Source organism: Rhinatrema bivittatum, chromosome 6, assembly GCF_901001135.1.
Source record: "Rhinatrema bivittatum chromosome 6, aRhiBiv1.1, whole genome shotgun sequence".
Classification (NCBI taxonomy): Eukaryota; Metazoa; Chordata; class Amphibia; order Gymnophiona; family Rhinatrematidae; genus Rhinatrema; species Rhinatrema bivittatum.
The window spans coordinates 88,914,774-88,936,324 of record NC_042620.1 but is presented as its reverse complement, the minus strand read 5'-3'; the positions used below and the strand labels follow the sequence as shown (position 1 = coordinate 88,936,324).

The 21,551-nt window shown below is 44.0% G+C and overlaps 1 protein-coding gene across 3 annotated transcripts in view; it reads right to left on the bottom strand.

Moving 5' to 3' along the window:
* The window catches only part of LOC115093599 (E3 ubiquitin-protein ligase MARCH7-like), a 184,058-nt gene that overhangs the window by 154,395 nt on the left and 8,112 nt on the right, over window positions 1–21,551 (bottom strand). For all 3 annotated transcript variants that reach the window (XM_029605579.1, XM_029605580.1, XM_029605581.1), the window contains exon 2: window positions 11,971–12,138. In XM_029605579.1, coding sequence (XP_029461439.1) covers window positions 11,971–12,138 — 168 coding nt within the window. The remainder of the gene's footprint in view (window positions 1–11,970; window positions 12,139–21,551) is intronic.

Here is a 21,551-nt window from a genome sequence, read left to right as displayed (position 1 = left end):
GCTTCCCCTGGAGACCAAGACCCTTGTGTCTGTAGATTGTCCACATGGGCTCCCCACCCGAAGTTGGAAGCATCAGTGGTGAGAATGAGTTGAGGATCTGGCACTTGAAAGGGCAGTCCCTGGAGGAGATTGTTGTGATCTTTCCACCAGGCGAGAGACAGACTGAGTAAGTCGGTGATGTGGACAATGGTCAACAGAGGCTGAACAACTTGATTCCATTGTGACCTCAGAGTCCAATGCATGAGCCTCATGGCCAGGCAGGCCATTGGTGTGACATGGACGGAGGACGCCATGTGTCCTAAAAGGATGAGAAATTGGCGAGCTGTTGCTGTATGATGAGACTGCAACTGGTGAGCGAGAGACATGAGGGTTAGTGCTAGTTGTTGAGGTAGAAAGGCTTTTGCCTGCAAGGTGTCCAAGTCTGCCCCAATGAACGACAAGGTTTGAGATGGGACTAAATAGGATTTTTTGTAATTGACGAGAAATCCTAGAGAGATTAGAGTGTGTAGGGTCAAATCGAGGGACGACCGAGCGGCTTGCTGGGTTGGAGCCCTGATTAACCAGTCGTCCAGATAGGGGTAGACATGAACACCTTCTTTCCTGAGAAAGGCTGCGACAACTACGAGACATTTGGTAAAGACTCGTGGTGCCAATGCTAGGCCGAATGGAAGCACTCTGTATTGATATGCTTTGGGCCTTCTAAAAACCTGAGGTACTTGCGATGAGCTGGAGGTATCGCAATGTGGGTGTATGCGTCCTGGAGGTCCAGAGAGCAGAACCAGTCTCCTCTTTGTAGAAGAGGTAGAAGCGAGCCCAAGGTCACCATCTTGAACTTTTCCCGCTGGAGGTACTTGTTGAAGGCACGAAGGTCCAGAATTAGACGAAGGGCCCCGGATTTTTGGGGATCAAGTAGTATTGAGAATAGAACCCTAGGCCTTGCTGCGAGAGAGGGACGGGTTCTATTGCTCTCAACTGGAGAAGAAGGGAAACCTCCTGCTCCAGAAGGACAGAATGGTCGGATACTCTCCATGCTTGCAGAGGTGGTGAGTCCGGTGGAAGAGCAAGAAAGTTTAGGTAGTAACACTGAGCAATGACTGCTAGCACCCACTGGTCGGTTGTGATTGCCACATGCCGTGAAAGTGGCACAATCAATCGACCTCCCACTGGTATGCTTGGCAGAGGGATCAGGCTGCTGCTCTCCAAGTGAAAGTCAAAAACATGAAGCAGGCCCCGGCTGGGGAGCTGCTTGCGGCTTTTGCTTCCGGGCCTGGTGAGGCTGAGGTTTTTGGGAAGGCCTCGTAGTTCGGGACCTTGCTGGTGGAGGATAGTACTTCCTTGGATGGAAGATTGACTTCATAGAGTCCTTCCTAAAGGGCTGTCTTGAGGGGAAGTCGGAAGGTATCGATGAGAGCTGTTTAAGGGTCTCATGATGGTCCTTTAATTCAGCAACTATTTCCTGGATCTGTTCACCGAACAGATTGTCTCCTACACATGGCAGGTCAGACAGCCTGTCTTGTACTTCTGGCCGAAAGTCAGAAGATTTGAGTCAGGCCCATCATCTTGCTGAAATGGCAGCTGCAGACACTCTAGTAGAGGTGTCGAAAATATCATAAGCTGTTCTTATCTCATGCTTTCCTGCCTCAAACCCCTTGTTGACAAGGATTTAAAGCTGTTCTTGGAACTGATCAGGCAGGGTTTCAGAGAAGTCCTGTATCTGCTTGAAAATGACCCTATTGTATTGGGTCATATACAGCTGGTAAGCAGCAATTCTGGAGATGAGCATGGCCCCTTGGAACACTCGTCGACCAATATTGTCTAGGAACTTGTGTTCCTTAACAGGAGGGGTAGAGGAGTGAGGCTTCGTCCTTTTTGCTTTCTTTTGAGCTGATTCTACCACAACTGAGTGGTGGTCGAGCTGAGATTTTTGAAAGCCGAGGGCTGACTGTACTAAATAGGTAGTGTTTTTCTATGGACTGGGGCAATGGATCCAAGGTTTTCCCAGTTCTTTTTGAGGAGGTCAAGAAGAACTTGATGAATGGGAATAGAAGTGATCACTTTAGGGGCATCCAGGAATTGGAGAAGCTACATCATCTGGTGCCTATCATCCTGCTCTGTCTGAAGCTGAAAAGGGACCAACTCAGACATTTCCTTCACAAAATTGATGAAAGAAAGGTCCTCTGGAGGAGAACGCTTTCTACTTTCAGTAGGAGAGGGAGGTGAAGGTAAGTCATCGGTGTCTGTGGAAGTATCATCACCCCAGGTGTCATAAGGATCAGCAGACTGACCTGTAGGACGAGAAGAGGGTTGGATACCTGAAGGCCCCGGCTGAGGCTCCGAGGAAAATCGAAGGAATCGCTGGGGGCACCGTGGAAGGCATCGATGGCGCCGATGTGCGTATCGCCCCCGATGAATGAATCGGTGGCGAGGGACGAATTGGCATCGATGGCTGAGGCAATACTCCCGAAGGAGGAATGCGGAACGGTGTTTCTCCTCCCGATGAAGCTGTCAACGGGGAGCACACCGGAGACCCGGGAATCACCGGTGGAAGGGCGGTCATGAGCGCCTCCATCCGGGATAGCAGCAGTGCTGCAATCTGGTCGTGACCGGTTCCACTCTAGGTGCCGGTGTCCATGCCGGAGGAACCTGGAGCTGTTGAGTCGCCTTGTCGATGGCCTCCTGGACCAGCCAGTCCAGTTCTTCCCGGAGACCTGGAGCAAGCAGCCCCAGCTCCGTGACAGAAGAGGGAGGCGGAGGCACAGTCGGAAGGACCACCTTTACAGGCGGAATCGCAACTCCCAAACCCCGATCGGGTGAGGGTGACCTCGATGTCCCGGTTGCAGGAATGGTCGGTGCCCTTCCTGGACGGGGCTTCTTCGATGGTGGCGAGGTCGATTATTTCGTTCCCTCGGTCTGAGACATACGATGCCGATGTTTCTCCCTACGATCCCCTCGATCTTGAGGGGGATTAACGGGAGTCGATGGCCGTGAAGACGTCGATGGCGGACGGTCACCGGACGGAGGTAGATGCTGGTGCAACTTCAACGGTGCCAGTTCCGATGACGTCAACGCGATGGATGGCGTCGGGGTGTGAGCACGGAAGAGGAGTCCCATCTTCTCCATTCTGGCTTTGCGACCTTTTGATGTCATGAGGGCACATTTGGTGCAAGTCAGGACATCATGCTCACAGCCTAAATACATTACACAGACTCCATGAGGGTCTGTGATAGACATGGTACGAGTACAGTCTGGGCACCGATGAAACCCCGTCGCCATGGCCATAGGGAAAAAAAAAAAATCGAGCCGCAGTACGGTTGACGGCCAGTAGGCCGCGAGGGCCAAACTAGACGGTAATCGACGAAAACTGTTAAAAAACTTACCTGAGTACCGCAGCCTGAGAAAAGTTAGAAGGGGGACCCCTGTGGGGCAAATTAAGTTTAACTCCATGAGGAAAATTCCTGTCAGGAATCTCTTCAGAGCTCCTAAATCACGAGGCTACTGCTGCAAGGAAAAAAAAAGACTGAAGGGGGACCCCTGCTGGCTGCAGGGTTGTTGCCATGCTGGGCATGCCCAGTAGGAGCCAGTCAAAGTTCTAGAAACTTTGACAGAAGTTTTCCGTGATTGGGCTCCTTCCTGATGTCACCCATATGTGAGGACTACCATCCTGCTTGTCCTGTGAGAACAAAGCTGTCCATTTGGTTATGTATTATGGACAGTATTTTGTAAGTTATGCGAGAAGATATAGGTAGCCAATGTAGATATTGTAATGTAGGTGTAATGTGATCTCTACAGGATATATTACATAGCATTCGAGCAGTTGCATTTTGTACCAATTGTAAAGGTTGTATTGTCGTTTGAGGTAATCCAAGATATAGTGAATTGCAATAATCCAAGGCTGATAAGATTAGTGCTTGAGTAATTATTCGGAAGTCGTAATGGCTTAAGTTTGTTTTGTTTTTTTTTTTTTTAACATGTATATTTTGAAAAAAGATTTTTTTTTACTAATTCAGATATATTGTCAGTCATTGCAAGCCTGGAATCAATGATTACTCCCAAATTTTTTGCATGAGGTTTCATTGTGATGATTTGATTGTCGAAAGTAAAGGTTGATGGCGGTTGATGAATTGAGTCCGGAACAGTTGAAAGGTAGAGTAAAGGTAGAGTTTTATGTGTGTTTAATTTCAACCTGTTGTGAGATAACCATGTTTTTATTGTAGATAAGGATAGATGTAAGATTAAAAGTTTTAGTCCAAGAGTCAGTGAAGGGAACAGTGAACTGTACATCATCGGCGTATATTTTAAAGTTTAGATTTAGACCAGCGAGAAGATGGCATAATGGTAGTAGGTGCATGTTGAATAAAAGGGCGGATAAAGCAGAGCCTTTAGGTACACCTGTCTTAATGGAATAACAATCTGAGTGAGAATTGCCCATCGTAATTCTTTGCTGTCGATTTGTTATGAAGGAAGAGAACCACTGTAAGACTAAACCTGAAATGCCAATCTGTGATAAGTTGGAGAGTAATGAAGCAATTCGTTAAGACCGAAGAATCGTGAGTTTTCTTTTTGGGAATAGGTAAAATAGATGTTTGTTTTAGCGAGTCAGGAAAAAGTCCTTGGGATAAGGAGGCATTCACTATATTTGAAATGATAGGAGCAACATGGACCTTTGTGTCTCTAAGTAGAAAACCAGTGCAAGGATTGAAAGGACCGTTTGAGGGTTTTGATTTTGATAATATATTAATAATAGTTTTGTCATTGATTGGGAAGAATTCGGAAAAGGAGCAAGCCAATTGAGAAGAGGTATTCTTTGGAATAGGTAAAGAATCAAATTCTGTGGAAATATCTTCTGTTTTTTTCCTGAAGAATGTAGCAATTTTATTGCAGAAGTTATCAGATATGGTACAGGAGGGCATATTATGAATTGTAGTAAGTTTTTACAATTGAAAATAATATTCTAGGATTACCATGTGCGCTTTTTATTTTTGTGTTGTAGAAATCTTTTTTGGTCTTTATTATTTCTTTCTTGTATTTTTGTAATTAGGTATAGTATTCCTGTTTACATACTGGAAGTGGAGTTGCGGTGTCAACTCCCTTCACTGGCCTTGATGGATTGACAGACCTGGCCAAGGTACCCTCTAGCGATGCAGACCTTTTAGACGGAGTCTTCTTCGGTCTCTTAGATGGTCCCGGCGAAGACTGTGTTGGCGATACCTTTAGACGCGCAATTTTTTCTGCGCGCTTCCTTTGGGCTCTGGGAGACATACGAGCACAGTCCCGGCATGAGACTTGGTCGTGTTCCAGTCCCAGGCAAATATAGCAGTAATTATGTCCATCTGTAATGGACATAATTTTACCCCATTGGCAGTACCTAAACCCGGATGGTTTAGGAGCCATCACTGCCTAAAGGATTGAAGAAAAAACACAAATTTGAGAAAAAATCTCTTGAGAGGCTAGGAGAAAAACCCCATGTGCAGACTGCTCGCAGAAAAAAAAAAAAGACTGAGTAACAAAGCAATCGCGCGGGAAGCTCACCGCGCAGCCGTACAGAGTTCAAAACTCTGTACTAACTGAGAAAACTCAGCCTACTGACCGGTCACAAGACGCTCCCAGACAGCATGGCTAATTCAGGCCTGCTATCGACGGGAAGTTGAAGAGCACCACAATTTTGTCACACAGTTTATACACTACTACAAGAAATAGTTACAAAACCAAACAAAAACATAAAATCTTATTTTGACTATGAAAACAATGTAAAAACAAGTTTAGAATTGGATAAAACACAAGTCAATATTTCTGCCTCAGTTATTAATTCAACTAGAATGTGATAGTTATGGCACCTTAATAAACAGGGTTCCCCCAAACTTGAACACTGATGTCTATAATCAGTCTTTATGGGGTAAACAATTCTTGTGTTGGAAATTTGGAACTTAAGTGTGGAACAGCTGTAACATTTTTAAACTGCTTTATGGCAACATTAAACACATTAATAACTAGGCTAAAATGCTATTCTAAAAAGTCATTATTGGGAGTGTATCTATGCACGCACTTTCAGGTTGACTTCCATATTTTCATTGCCATCTCAATCTGAATGTATAATATCAGCCCAAACATTCAAGGGTATGCAAACTTTTGAACAGCCTCTACAGATGGTACAAAACGCCGCTGCCAGAATCCTAACACCAATAAAAGAGAACATATTTCCCCCATTCTGAGCAACCTCCACTGGCTACCCATCAAACAGAGAATCCTTTTTAAAACCCTCACCATTATTCATAAATCAATACACATCGCCGCACCTATATCACTCCAAACTCAACTTCGTCCACACCTATCCTCCAGATCCATCAGAAGCGCCTACAGAGGCACATTGTTCGCCCCTCCAGCATCATTACTAAGAAAAAGAGCACTCTCAACTGCAGGACCACACCATTGGAACGCTCTCCCCCCAGACCTACGCCTCGAACCCAGTCTACCAGAGTTAAAAAAAAAGTTAAAAACCTGGCTCTTCAGGCAAGCGTTCCAAACTCCAGAATTTAACTAAGCACCTTATCCTGACTGAACTTGGGAATATTCTGTACTACAGTTAATATACAATTTTATCCAAAATTAAATTTCAATTTAATTTTATGTTCAATTTAAGTTTATCATGCTAATTGGCTTAATTTTTAATTTAATTATGAAAATATTTAAGTATTTATCGTTATTGTTCAATGTTCAATGTTCTTTGTGAAAAAAACCCCGGTCTGACCTCCCAGACCAGGGCAATCTTTTCGTTTCATGTAAACCGGACTGATTTGTATTGTATACAGGAATTCTGGTATATAAAAATTAAAAATAAATAAATAAACAGGACCATTTTATTATTTACCTTATTGCTATGGTTTAATGATTACACTATTATGCATCACAGAATAGCGCAATCTTTAACACATTAAAAACAAGTGTTTTGTTTGATCACTCATGTTTTCTTAATGTTTCACATCTTTCAAATTCTGCCAGGGGTATGTAAACTTACGCGTACAAATGTATACTATTGTACAGCTTTTTTTTACTGTTTTGTCTCTCAGAAACTTCCCAAGTTTCCTCATCCAAAGCAGCTAACGTTCCTCCCAATCAGTCTCCAAAACAAAGATCTTAATGTTTGAAGTCATTTATTGTAAAGATAATTTCTTATTACTTACAAGTGTTGCTTTCAAACGTCTATGCCTCTGGCAGAGATCCTTGTAGCTGGGGAAGGGAGGTGAAGTTTCTTGGGACGCAGGGTAAGAGAACGAGGGATTGAAGCTGATTAGTCTTTATAATTAAAGCGGTAGGAGGAACTTAAAAAGCTGTTCGTGTAACAGAGGTTACAGGCACGTGAGTCTTCTACTGGCCTAGCTGAGACTGACCCACGGTCTTGGAAAGTGTTTACAGGAGAAAATCTCCTCAGGCTGAGGTAAGGGGCGAGATCGAATAGCAGCGAGCCCAGGACCCAAGTGACACAGGAGGGAACATGAAGGGCAGTCCCTTCAGCCAATAAGGCACCTGAAAGGACCCAGGTTAGGTTAAGAAGGCATACAGATCCTTTCCCAATGGGAGGAACAGAAGGGAGGGGGCTTCTGTTAAAGGCAAACTCCCTTTAAAGGCAGGGCTCTCAGACTTTTGTACTGGGTTACAGAAAGTGTCACAAGTACTAGGAAGGAGGGGCTGTGGTAAACACAGGTGGGCTGCACTTTATACAGACACAAACATGTACCCTTTACTGGGGACAGAACAACTGTATATATCCTTACTTGGGAAGTAAGCCCAAATAACATGGTCTTGGGGTGGGGTTGGGGTCAGATAGAGGACCCAAGGTGCTATTCCTTCAAAAAGTCAGTATCCAAACAATCAGATGGGACTCTGGTGCAAACATCACACCATAACCTTACAAATGTCCTCAATAGAGGGCGATCTTAGATGGGCCACCAACATTGTCTCATGCCCAGAGCCATAGCAATGAAGTAAACTGTTTCAATACTGCAATCCAAAGCCTTTTGAAAGCAGGTTTAAAAAAAAAAAAAAAAAAAAAAAATTGTGTGTTTTGGTCTGCTGCAGACACAAAACAGCTCTTTTGCAATCTAACCATGCAGGGCTTAATCACCTTCATGAACATATGTGGTTTGGGGCAAAGTATTTAAAGAGGTCTAGCCATACCGCCCTAGATCTACCCTCAACCTCTAAATTAGGAAAGCAATAGCCTAAATTATTCCAGTTAGAAAAACTGGGAAGGTTACATCTTTTTTGAAAGAGAAAGGGAGGGGTATGAAATGAGCTGTGGTCTGGGGTGACATTGACCCTGAAGTCATATATTCAATCTTACAAGACTGACTCCTTAAAAATGAGGATTAAGAACTGTTTCCGTCTTAAGCTGTTTAGCTTCAGCTTTGTGCAGATGCAGAGTTTTGATGCAGACATCAATTTTAGCAGTGAACCACTTGATGGCAGGATTGCTTGAGATGTGACAGATGGTTCTGAGGTTCTTGGCACCAACAACTTGCTTGGGGTACTGATACAGCCTCACAAGTTTCTTCTATCCAGTTTCCTCTCTAAGATTAAAAAGAGAACTGTAAAGATATCTCAATAAAAAAAGAACAGGTCCTCCTGGATGGCTGTTTTTAAACTCGAAGACTACTGCAGCAGTCTGAATTGACAAGGATGGCATCACCTCCAGACAGTCACTTGGGAAGGGGCACAGCAAGTGTCAAAATCTCCCTGCTCTCCTACCTAGAACACAACTGGAGAATAGTAACGAGGCTTCAGCCAACTTGAGAACAAGCTTTATCCTAAGGAATCCTTATGTGCCAAATGAGAATTATGAGGGTTCCCTACTGCTGGTGTGTTTCCATCTTGGTGTGCCATCAATTCTGACAGATTGCTGGTGGTTGATGCAGCTCCCAGGTCTTTTGGAACAAATGCCTTCAGAGCTGGTGAGAGAGTACCAGTGTTTCTGTACAGATAATTTCAAGTCATCAGAGCTTGACAACTTTAGGTGACATCTTTTATATTTAAAATTTTTTTATTAAAGATTAACAAAAGAAAATTACAATCCATGTCTGGTCACTTTGTCTGAGCTCAAGTAAACCAGTTAAACCCCCCACCCTACCACCCCTGCAATGAGTAGTAGTAGTGTTATCTCTTGCAAGCAACCAGCCCCAGTCTAATAAGCATTCAAAACCAGACTCCTAGTTCATGAAGGCAAAGAGTCAATATAAGGCAGCCAGATGTCCAACATTTTCTTCTTGCCTTTGGGAGAACTTTTTTCTAACCATCAGCTCCATCAGTAGTAACTGATGAATAGCATTCCTCCAGAATAAAGTGACTCAATCCGATTCTTCCCTCCAGTGATACAGAATAGTAGTTCTGGCTATTAAAAAGACTTGAGACCCACAAATTTTGTAGAGCAGCATGACCTACTCAAGTTCATAAATCCAAATGTTGCCACTGGGGCTGAAAAAACAGGCACACCAAGAGAACATTTTCAATATAATGACAGACTTGTTTCCAATACTGTATTTCTGAATATTCACACAACGCCAGAAAGAGTGACCAAATGTACCAACCTCTACCTTATATTTCAAACATAAATCAGTTAAGCCAGCTAGGTATGCTTATCTTTGCAAAATGAATGCTCTGAATAAAACTATATTGAGTTTCTCTCATCTGCATATTCTGTGTAATTCTGGGAATGTTTCCAAAACTTGAAATAAGAATGAAGGGAGCCACGCACGTGTAATTCCTGACTCCCTTTAGACCACAAGCCCTCTAGCAAGAACACATTGATCTTAGCCCGCAAAGTCTTATGAAAAGAAGATAAAGTATTTATCCTGGGTCCTCCAGATCAATCCAGTCAAGCATTAATTCCCATCCCATGTCCACCAGCAATTTTTTTAATAACCAAACATGATGAATCTGCAGATAAACTATCTATACCCCCGTCTCCCAATTTCTGCTAAGTCAATTAGCAGCAACATTTTCCCTTGATCACCTAAAACCTGAGAAATAGACAATCCTCTCTGCTCCCATTCCCTAAAGGCCCACCTACAAATCCCAGGTTGAAAATTAAGGTTACCCACAATAGGGAGAAAGGGAGATGTGGAATAATTCAGTTTCAATTGGGAAGTAATCCGATGCCAAAAGCTACAAGAAAAGGAGATTAAAACATGATTCCTCAAATAAGTCGATAGTTGAGAAAGTAAAAACATGTAATATAAAGCAGAGGTGGAGAGGATGTACAATAGCAATTTAATATTGGTTACCACAATAAAAAGATGTACCCATGAACCAGTTCCCCATCTGTTTTAAATTGGCACAACATTGTATAACCTTAAATCCAGTAAGCCCATCTCGCCCTGCTTCCCCAAGCCTGTCAATTGCAATAAAGGCGCTAGTGGTTTACTTCCCCTCCACAAAAAGCAGTGCAGTTTTCTAGGTCTAAAGATGATACCAGCCATTTCTCCAAAATCATCCCAAGGTTCAAATCTTAAATTTCCTCTGGAATGCCCACCAGTCTAAGACTGTTCCTTCAGAAATGATTGTCCAAGTCATCAGTTTTATCAAGCAAAGATTGGTTGCTTTTTCAGAGATCCCTGAGATCTGTTTCCAACTGTGCCACTTTGTCCTCCAAGTCAGAGACTTTTTGCTCAGCTTCCTGAATGTACTAGCCAAAGGTAGTAAGTTTGTCAAACCCCTCAATCTGGAGGGAAAGTATATTAAGACGGCCATATAATGCAGCCGTTAAGAGCGGATGCTATTGCCGAAGGAGAGCTCACCGGCTCCAGGCCTGCAATTTGAGTAGTCATCCTCCCCCACCGGTGACATCATGGAGGATGGCTCCCTGCACAATGGACAAGGAGCGATTATCAGCGTATATGCCGGTGAAATTGCTCATTGCATCTCACACAGTAAGCATGCATGACAGACAAGGATTTTCACAAAATCACCAGGGAAAAAGTGAGCAAAGCATGAATTTAATGCAGAATTGACAGGAGGGCCCCTGGAGAGCACAGCTAACACATCCATCCTCCTTCCCTGCATCACGTGACCTCTAGGTAACATCTTTGAGCAGATGCAACCACCAAGGACATTGTAGTCTAACTTCCATCAGTGTGCACAAAACTCATTGACATCTTGAAATTGCTGAGGGAGACCATAATTTGAAGCCATGGTAACAAAACAAAGGCGATAATTTCTCCTTCAAAAATGTGTCTGCGGCTGCACTATGGAGGAAAATTCAGGGCAAAGTAGACACACACACAAACCTGTTAAAGATTTTACAGGATAAGAATAGGAAAAATGTGACTGATGAGACCTCTTTGCCTCAATATAAAAAAATTAAAAAAAAAAAAAGAAGTTGAGGGACAATGCAGTCAATCTACCATAGACAAAAAAGAGACTAAGAGTGCTGCAAGGTAGTATAGCTTTATAAGATTTCCATGCATGTTCAGAACTTTTTTCCCAGGTTACTCAGGAAGATGCTCTGCATTAGTGACATCAGATGTCATTTCCATGTGTCACAAGTCATCCTGTTTTTCCTCATAGAAGGGATCTTACTCATTACATAAGTCACAGGGGCATGAGCAATGAGTACAAAACATACTAGGTTTGGTGCCAACCCATATCACTGTTATATAATTTAGTGGAACTCGCTCCTTCCAATTTTATTTTTTTGATCACCTTTGTGTAAAGGTTTAGCAGCAAACCAACTGGTACACAATTGTGAAGCAGGTATTAGTCCTACTTAACTGTTACAAAAGTTCGTTTACATTATAGCCTGAGCCTGGCATAACCAAATCCACTAGTATCAGAATACTATAGTAATATGATTTTACTTAAAATGCTCATGCCACCATGGTTTTAGAGCCAAGAAGGAGCATGTCAGTATATGGTTTAAATTTTAATTTTTTGCATCATACATCTGAAGGAATACAAAAAAGTGTGCAATTATATACATACATGTTGAAGATGTTAAGTCACCATTTCTTTGACTATAATCCACAAAACTCTTTACAGATGAATCTGCTGTCTTCTCTGGATCTCTCGGGTCCCTCATTAGTTCAGATCCAGATGAAGCAAGTAGCACTGATGAAGACCTGGGACCATGGCCATATCTCCATGGTGAATCTAGGAAGTGGAAATGATGAATTAAAAAATACTTCCAAAAAAGTGCAACTACATAATTAGAATCTAGGGTGAAAATCTCAGGGCACAGGTTTTTGTTTATATAAAATGTTTGAAAATATTAGCTGTAAGATGACTCACATGTGTCATCACAATGCTAACTGTCAAGCCAAGAACATGAAGTGACAAGTACTTTGATTGGTTTGTAAAAGTACCACATGACCTCATCAGCTTAATCATAGTTTAGTAAGCCCTGGAGTCAACACCTGAAAAGATGTTTATTTATTTATTTATTTAATTTATTTAACTTTTAATATACCGACATTCATAGGGCATATCATGCCGGTTTACAAAAAACTGAAGCAGGTAGAAAATACAATGAACAAGGGTGGGGGAGAAGGGGAGCAGGCAAGAAAAAGGTGAGAGGTGGGCAGGGGAAGAGCAGCAAGAAAGAATAGGGCAGAAGGAGAGAGAGGAACAAACAACTTGATAAATATAATAAAAGGAACATAATTGTAACTGTTTTAAAATTATAAATTTGTTATATGTTACAAAATAAATCATTTTGTTTGTTAAGTTGTAGCATATTTTGTTAATTATACAAATTAAATTTTAAGAACGACCACCCAGCACAAGGAAGCAAGTTTGACAGTTGTCAATGTTGTAACCTAGTACTTGAAGAGTAAACATTTATTTATCCAACATAGTTAACATTTGAACTCAGATTCTAGCTTCTGCAATACCTTCTAGTGAGGGGGCTCTATCAGAGGAAAAGATTTTGGGGGGAGAATTGGAAACAAGGCGGTCAAATGCTTACTGGTATCCTCAAGCCAGAATGTAAAAGTCATTCTTAATATTGCTGGAGTGGAAAGAGAAGGCAAAGCTGATATACTCCACATGGGGACAAATGGCCTGGCTACAAACTACTTCAGTGTAGTATAGGAGGAATTCAAGTTGAAGGGGGACCACGGGGGTTGGGGGAGGCAGCAGGCAAGCACAATAGTTTTACTGGAGGCATTACATGTTTATGGTAAAGGGGGAGGAGAGATGTTATACCAAGATCTTCAAAATACTACTGAAAAGCTAATATAAAAAGACAAAAGTTTGGGATATCTTAGAGGCTAGAACTTTACCTAACAAGAGAAAAAAAAAAGCTTTATGGTAGAACAGCCTATATCTGTTTGAAAGGGGAAACAAACAAAAAAAAAAAAAAAAACCAGAATGCCCTAGCTGAACAATTTGATCATAGTTGAGAGGAAATTAAATTTAGATGGAGGGGAGGTAATAGATGAAAGTTGATTGAAGCAGGCTATCATCCCCAAAACAAAGAATGCTTGGAGGAAAAAAAAAAACAAAAACAAAAAGGTGTACTTAAAACTGTCTATAAGACAGAGAAGGTAGGCAGGTATGAGGCTATACAGAGAGAAGACATAGTAAGGAAAAATATCTGTAAAGCTACGGAACAAATACTCAGTCTAGAAAAAAAAAATCAGTGCAAGCTCTCATGACGAAAGCTCTAAATACAATTGCTGTCAAAGGTATGGTTCAACATGTTGAATAACCAAGATACAGTCAATTCTAGACAACTGTGTTCATAGAGGGCAGGATTGGGCAGACATACGGGAAGCATTCTATGTAAAAGTAACATTAAACCCAAGAAATAGAGTTGCTTACCTGTAACAGGTGTTCTCACAGGACAGCAGGATGTTAGTCCTCACGTATGGGTGACATCAGGATGGAGCCCAATCACAGAATACTTTTGTCAAAGTTTCTAGAACTTTGACTGGCACCTACTGGGCATGCCTAGCATGGCACTAACCTTGCATCCAGCAGGGGTCTCCCTTCAGTCCCATGTTTAGTAAAAAGAGCGTACGAAAAATAAAATAAATCGCAAGCGTACCCAACTCCGCGGGGTGGCGGGTGAGTTTCGTGACTAACATCCTGCTGTCCTGTGAGAACAACTGTTACAGGAAAGCAACTCTGCTTTCTCACAGGACAAGCAGGATGGTGGTCCTCACATATGGGTGAACAACAAGCTGAGGATGCCCGCATATGTACCAAAAACACCCAAAGATGTGCAACAGGCACAACAACAGGGGTAGTTCTTTGGATAACGGGCAGCCTGAAAATTCCAGCGGGCTGTAGGACGTAAGTTGAGTATTAAGCTGAGAACAGATCGCGCAAAACAGACTGGTCAATGATTGAATCTTGTGTGCCAGCTTTGTCCAGCTTGTTGGTAGCAGAAGGAAATACAGTCCGCCATCCAGGAGAACAGGGTCTGCTTTCCCACCGGGTTTCCCAGCTTAAAGTCTATCAAAGGAGACAAAGAGCTGGGTGAACTTCCTATGGGCTGCAGTGCGTTCCAAATAAAAGCCCAGCGCACGTTTACAGTCCAAGGAATGGAGAGCCCGCTCAACAGGAAGTGAGTGGGGTTTTGGAAAGAAAGTAGGCAGAACTATGGATTGATTTAAATGAAACTCAGATACTACTTTCGGTAGACATTTAGGATGAGTTCGGAAGACCACCCGATCATGAAGAAATTTTGTATAAGGGGGGGTTACGTAATCAGCGCCTGCAGCACACTGATCTGGCAAGCAGACGTCAATGCAAGAAGGAAAAGGACCTTCCAAGTGAGATGCCGTAACTCGCAGGAATGCAGAGGCTCAAAGAGATTTCATGAGTTGTGCTAATACCACACTAAGGTCCCAAACTGGGGCCGGAGGACGGAGCTGGAGGTGAAGCAAGCTACTAAGGATTGTGTTGAATTAGAGACATCTCCTGTACCCTTATGGAAGGCGAAAACCGCACTGACATGTACCCTAATGGAGGAAGATTGTAGACCTGACTCAGATGCCAGAGGTAGTCCAAAACTTTCGTTGTGGGGCAGGTAAAAGGATCCAACTCCTTTGAAGTGCACCATAAGGAAATCTTGTCCATTTAGAATAAGATCTTCTAGTAGAGGCTTTCGTGAAGCTGCCAGGACCTGAGATAGAGACTGAGAGATTGAGCAGCCGCAGAATTAACCTTTCAACATCCAGGCTGCAGTGACAAGGCCTGAAGGTTGGTATGGCATAATTGTCCGTTCCTCTGCGATTTCGGGGACGGATCCGTGCCTAGGCGAACCTGTGGATGCACTGAGAGGCCCCGAAAGATGGGAAACCATGCCTGTCGTGACCAGTAGGGGGCGATTAGAATCATTAGGCCCTTGTCTGTGCGTAGCTTCACAAGAGTCTTGCTGATGAGAGGAAGTGGTGGGTATGCAGAGAGGAGGCCCTTCGCCCAGGACAGGGCGAACACATCCAGAGGTGGAACTTGGCGACTACAATGTAGGGAGCAGAAGTTGTCCACCTTGCGATTGTGAAGAGACGCTAAGAGGTCGATGCTTGGATAGCCCAACTTCCAAAACATCCAGTCCGCCACCACAGGGTTGAGGGACCACTCGTGGAGCTGAAATTAGACTGAGATTGTCCGCTAGAACATCATCCACACCCGCCAGGAAGGTTGCTCTCAGGAGCATGGCCTGAGAGAGCAAAAGCCCAAATTTGTGCTACTTCCTGTTATAGGAGGTAGGACCCGGTTCCTCCCTGCTTGTTGACTTACCACATCACTACCTGGTTGTCCGTTTGGATTAGGATTGTTTTGTTGGACAAGCAATCCCAGAACGCCCAGACAGCATATCTGATTGCTCGGAGCTCCAGAAAATTTATTTGATGCTGTGACTCCTCTGCCGACCAGGTTCCCCGAGTCTGCAATTGGCTGACATGTGCTCCCCACCCTAGAGTGGACGCATCAGTTAAGATCATCTGAGGTTCTGGAGCTTGAAATGGTAGCCCTTGGAGCAGGTGGGATTCTTGGATCCACCACGCTAGTGAGAGGCAAAGCTGCCTGGTGATATGGACAATGTTGGACATTGAATGATGTGCCTGTGACCACTGCGATTTTTAATGTCCACTGCGTTATTCTCATGGCCAGACGAGCCATTGGGGTAACATGGACCGAGGATACCATATGTCCCAGCAAGACGAGTACATGACGAGCTGTCGTGGTTCAGCGAGACTGTATAGCACGCGCCAGTAACACCAGCGTATGAGCTCGGTCTCTGGGAAGAAACGCCTTTGCCTGGATCGAGTCTAGATTCGCTCCAATAAAGGAGAGTATTTGAGCTGAATTAGGTGAGATTTCTGATAACTGATTAGAAATCCCAAGGACAGTAGTAGCTGCACTGTAAGACAGAGGGCGTGAAGAACCCGTTCCAGTGACCAAGCACTCAGTAACCAGTCGTCTAGATAAGAAGACTAGGCCCTCATGTCTATCAAGTATGCGGCTACTACTGCCAGGCATTTCATGAAGACACGAGGGGCTGAAGCAAGGCCGAATGGAAGTACTCTGTACTGGAAATGCTGGTTTCCGACAAGGAATCGGAGGTACTGTCTGTGAGATGGGGTAATTGCAATGTGCATGTACGTGTCTTATGTCCAGAGAGCAAAGCCAATCCCCCTGTTGGAGAAGTATTAAGGAGCCCAAGGTTACCATCCGAAACGTCTCTTTCCGAAGATGTTTGTTTAGAGCCCGAAGGTCTAATATTGGGCGAATGCCTCCCATCTTTTTTGGAATTAAGAAGTATCGGGAGTAGAAGCCGTGTCCTCTCTGGGAAAGAGGAACCGGTTCTATGGCATTTGCTTGCAGGAGGGAAGTTATTTCCTCTTGCAGATTAGAATGGTCGGAGGAGGTCCATCCCGGCCGAGGTGGAGTGTCCGACGGGATGGAGAGGAAGTTTAGGTGGTAACCTTGAGCTATGACCGACTGGACCCACCGGTCTGTGGTGATCTTTAACCACATGGTAGTGAAGTGGCAGAGCCGGCTGCCGACAAGCAGATATGGCAGAGGGGGATGACATTCACTCCCGAGCTGGAAGTCAAAATCCCACAGCAGGACTAGGCTGGGCAGGAGGTTGTGCCTTCTGAGTCTGTGGCTATCTTGGTGGAGGTTTCTGGAACAGATGGGATGGATGAGCCCGTGCTGGTGGGGGAATATCATCTCCGGGCTATGTACACTGGTCGTTTCGTCTCTCATCGGAATGGCCATTTGGAGGAAGTTGAAAACTCAGCATGAGCAGCCGAGAGCTGACAGTGTTTCATTGTGATCCTTCAGCTGGGCCACCATCTCCTGGATCTTTTCTCCAAAGATTATCCCCTGTGCAGGAGAAATCAGCCAAACGATCTTGCACCTCCAGGCAGAGACCCAAGGACTTCAGCCAAGCCCAAAGTCTAGCGCTGATGCCAGCCACTGACAATTGGGATGCCGTATCAAATACATCATACGCCGATCTGACCTCATGTTTCCTGGCGTTGAAGCCTTTCTTAATGATAGAGTTCAGCTGATCTTGAAGCTGCTCCGGGAGGGACTCAAAGTCCTGTAATTGTTTGAAGAGATTCCGATTGTATTGGGTCATATTTATTTATTTAAAGTCTTTTCTATACCGCCGCTAAGTTATTTATTTATTTTGAACTTTTCTATACAGACCTTCATGTGGCAAGATACATATATTGGTTTACAGTGGAACACAATATTGCAACAAGCATTACATAGAACCAGGGTTACATGGAACTGGGAAAACAGTGGATTATACTGTCACAATGGTTTACATGTAGGCACATAAGTCTGGAGTAAGCATACTATAGTACATTCTAAACAGGTGCCATTAAGTTTGTTACATTAAATCATAAAAATATGTATAAATGTTTAATGATGTAGGATCTGGCCAGGTGTACCAAGAAGGTACTTTTATAGGTCAAAAAAAAAATCACATTTACTGTGTTATATTACATTCATTGTGTACTCAATGCACATTTGAGAACAGTGCTGTGTGCCGGTGCTCTTCTGTTTATTCCAGTGTATTTTCTATTCTCTGGTCTCTTTATAAAAGGCTTGTTTAAAAAGCCATGTCTTTAGAGATCAGATTACAGAGAGACCCCAAAACATTCAAGAGAAGTCTAAAGGCATTATGTTCCAGAGTGTGGGTCCTGCTAAAGACAATGACCTCTCTCTTACCTGGGTTAGTCTCACTGTCTTGACTGAGGGAATGGTTAAGAGATTTGTTTGCTGAACGAAGGTTCCTGTGTGGTACATGTACCCGTAGGGCAGTGTTTAGCCAGTTCGCTTTTTCATCATGTATTAGTTTATGTATGGTGCATAGTGCTTTGTATTTTATTCTTTGTTCTATGGGTAGCCAATGAAGTTCATCCAGAGTTTGTTATATGGTGTCTCCTTTTTCCAGTTAGTATTCTCTATACTGTTTTGTAGAATTTGAAGTGGTCTTATTGTTGTATTTGGGAGTCCTAGAAAAAGTGCATTACAGTAAATTGGTACTGGCGAAAACTAGTGCCTGAAGCACTGTTCTGAAATCTGCAGGAGTTAGTAACTGTATAAGTTTTCTGAGAATCATGAGTTTAGCAGAGCCTTCTTTTACTTTTAGCGATATGTGTTTTAGATTAATTTCGGGGTCTATTATTATGCCAAGGTTCCTTACTTTTTCCGCTAGTTCTATTTTCTGGTTGTTTTTGAGTATTACTGGGGTTTGAATGATTTCGATATTTTTTCTAAGTGTAGATATAATTGATATGACGCAATACGTGAAATGAGCATAGCTCCGAACACTCTATGCCCTAAAGCGTCGAGTAACTTCTGCTCCTTCCCAGGAGGTGCTGAAGAATGAGGCTTTGGACGCTTGGCCCTCTTCTGGGCGGACTCCACCACCATTGTGTCTTTTGGAAGCCAGGGGATGGCTGCACCAGATAGATCGCATCAATTTTGCGATTCACAGGAGGAACCGTCCCAGGATGCTCCCAGTTTCGTTACATCAAATCTAGCAGAATTTCATGGACGGGGACAGACATTTCCTTTGGAGGATCCAGGAACTGAAGTACCTCCAGCATTTTATGCCTGGAGTCCTCCTCCGTCTGCAGTGTAAAGGGAATAGTCTCCGCCATCTCCTTAAAGAAGCTAATAAAGGAGAGGTCTTCCGGCGGAGACTTGTGCCTTTCCTCCGGAGGTGACGGCTCTGATGGGACATTGGCTGAGTCTTGGGAATCAGATGTATCATATGGCTGATCCCCCACATCCATCGGTGGGTCGTAGTGGAAAAAACGAACCCCCTCTGGCTGGAGAAAGTCTTGGCACCGAAGGTATTGGTGCCGGCATCGATGGTCCCGGCCTTGGCACATAAATCCAGATCCGGCACTAGTGCCGGGCAAAGTGGCATCGATGACTTTGCCGGTCTCCTCGGTGCGGGCACTCCCGAAGGCCCCGGAACGGGCTCCGGCCTCGACAAGTCCTCTTCATCCGACAAGAGTGGAATGGGTGTCGATGGAGCCATGGGGCTCTGATTTCCTCTGTGCTCCCGGCAGGGCACAGATAAGCACATCAAGCTTATCGAGGAGAGGGAGTAGCATCGGTGGCATCCGGCACGGGCACTGGTGGTCTTGGGAGGCTTTAGACAGCCTGGACCACTGCCTCTTGCACCATCCGGTGTAATTCCTCTTGGAACCTGAGGTGGTGAGCCCCAGGTCCGGAGTGGGAGGCATAGCGGGTAATGCCGGAGGGTCCACCGGTCCCGGTGGAGTCTCGGCGGCTGCACCCACTGAAGGCGAGAGACACCTTGGTGCATCCGACTTCAAGGATGGATTTATGCTCCTCAGCTCGGGTTTTCTCTGGTGGCTTGAGACTCTGCGATGACTCCACCGGTGTCCCCGAAGTCAAAGGGACTTGCCTCAGATGCTTGTGCCGGTGCTTTTCACAGTGCTCAGCCTTTGACTCCTGCATCAATGACGGGGACGCTGAAGACAGAGACACTGATCAGGACTCCTTGGTATCGGAGCGATGACGTTGCTTCGCCGGGGACGGAGTCGATGGTGTCTGAAGATGGGTGCTGAAATAAGAGCGCCATTTTTTCCCCAAACGTGCCCAACGGCCCTTTGAAGTCATTTGGGCACAATTGCTACATGTCTCCACATCGTGCGACGGGCCGAGACATAATACACAGACCAAATGAGGGTCTGTGATTGACACTGTCCCTGTTGAAAACCCATTGCCATCGTGGCCGGTGAAAAATTTAGGCCAGCCGCAGTCTGTGCTGATAAGGACTACGCTGGTCCCCCGCCGGGAACAGACCGAAAAACAGGGCACACTTACCGTACAAACGCGACAATCGAGGGCAGAGAAGGGAGACCCCCAGGGGATATAAACTTTTGCAAGTTTTTAAAAAAATTTCCTGAGAAGAAAATTCCTGTCAGGAACTTGTGAAGAGCTCCAAAAATCCGTGTGGCTAAAGCTTTGTGGAAAGAAAAAAAAAAAGAGACTAAGGGAGACCCCTGCTGGATGCTGGGCATGCCCAGTAGGTGCCAAAGTTCTAGAAACTTTGACAAAAGTATTCTGTGATTGGGCTCCATCCTGATGTTGTCACCCATATGTGAGGACTACCATCCTGCTTGTCCTGTGAGAAACATAAGAACTAGGAAAAATCTTTAGTATTGACTTACAAGTAACAAATGTAGTAATAATACGCGAACTTGCAAATAGTAGTAAATATTTAGAGGGCACCAAATCAACCATTAGTCTTCATTACATCCTATGCTTGTATTGTGTGGGGGTTTCTTTTTTTTTTAAAATAAAATCAGTGCCTACTTTTGAACAGCAGTTCTTTATGGCCCAGAATCAAAAATATGAAGGATGGTATACTTAGCTGGCATAAGTAGGAGTAGAAGTATATGTCCAAACATGCCGTGAAACCAAAAGACAATGCTGGACAGAAAGCTCAGACTGTTTCAGCATGAACAATAAACTAACTGAAATGCAGGGGACATGGAAATAGTGGCAGCAGAGCAGCAGCACTCTGGGTAATTTTAGAAAGTGAGGATTATACTTTTCACCAATGTAAACAGATTCACTCTTCTGCCTGAGGCTGGATGTCAGTGCAACAAAGAAGCATCCATAAGAGTGAAATGAAAGAGGAGGTATTGCTAATGAAGAAACTACTTAACTGATAATTTTGTTTTCCTTAGCGTAGACAGATGGATTCAGGACCAATGGGTATAGTGTACTCCTGATAGCAGTTAGAAACGGATCAGATTTCAATCTGACGTCAGTCCCTAGTACATATACCCCTACAGGAAGTGCAGCTCTTCAGTATTCTCCTCAAAAAGCATTGTGGGTATATGTATGACTGAATAATTTGAATAACTTGATTAACTTTATAACTTGGATAACTTAATTTGAACTGATTGAATTGGTTATAGCTGGAGACCACCAGTGCCCTCAATCGAGAAACGTCGACACTTGATAGGATGGGTGTCCTAGATGAAGGAAAGCATGGCTTACCCATGAATCACTCGCTCCCGGGGATGTCCCCCGAGAATTCC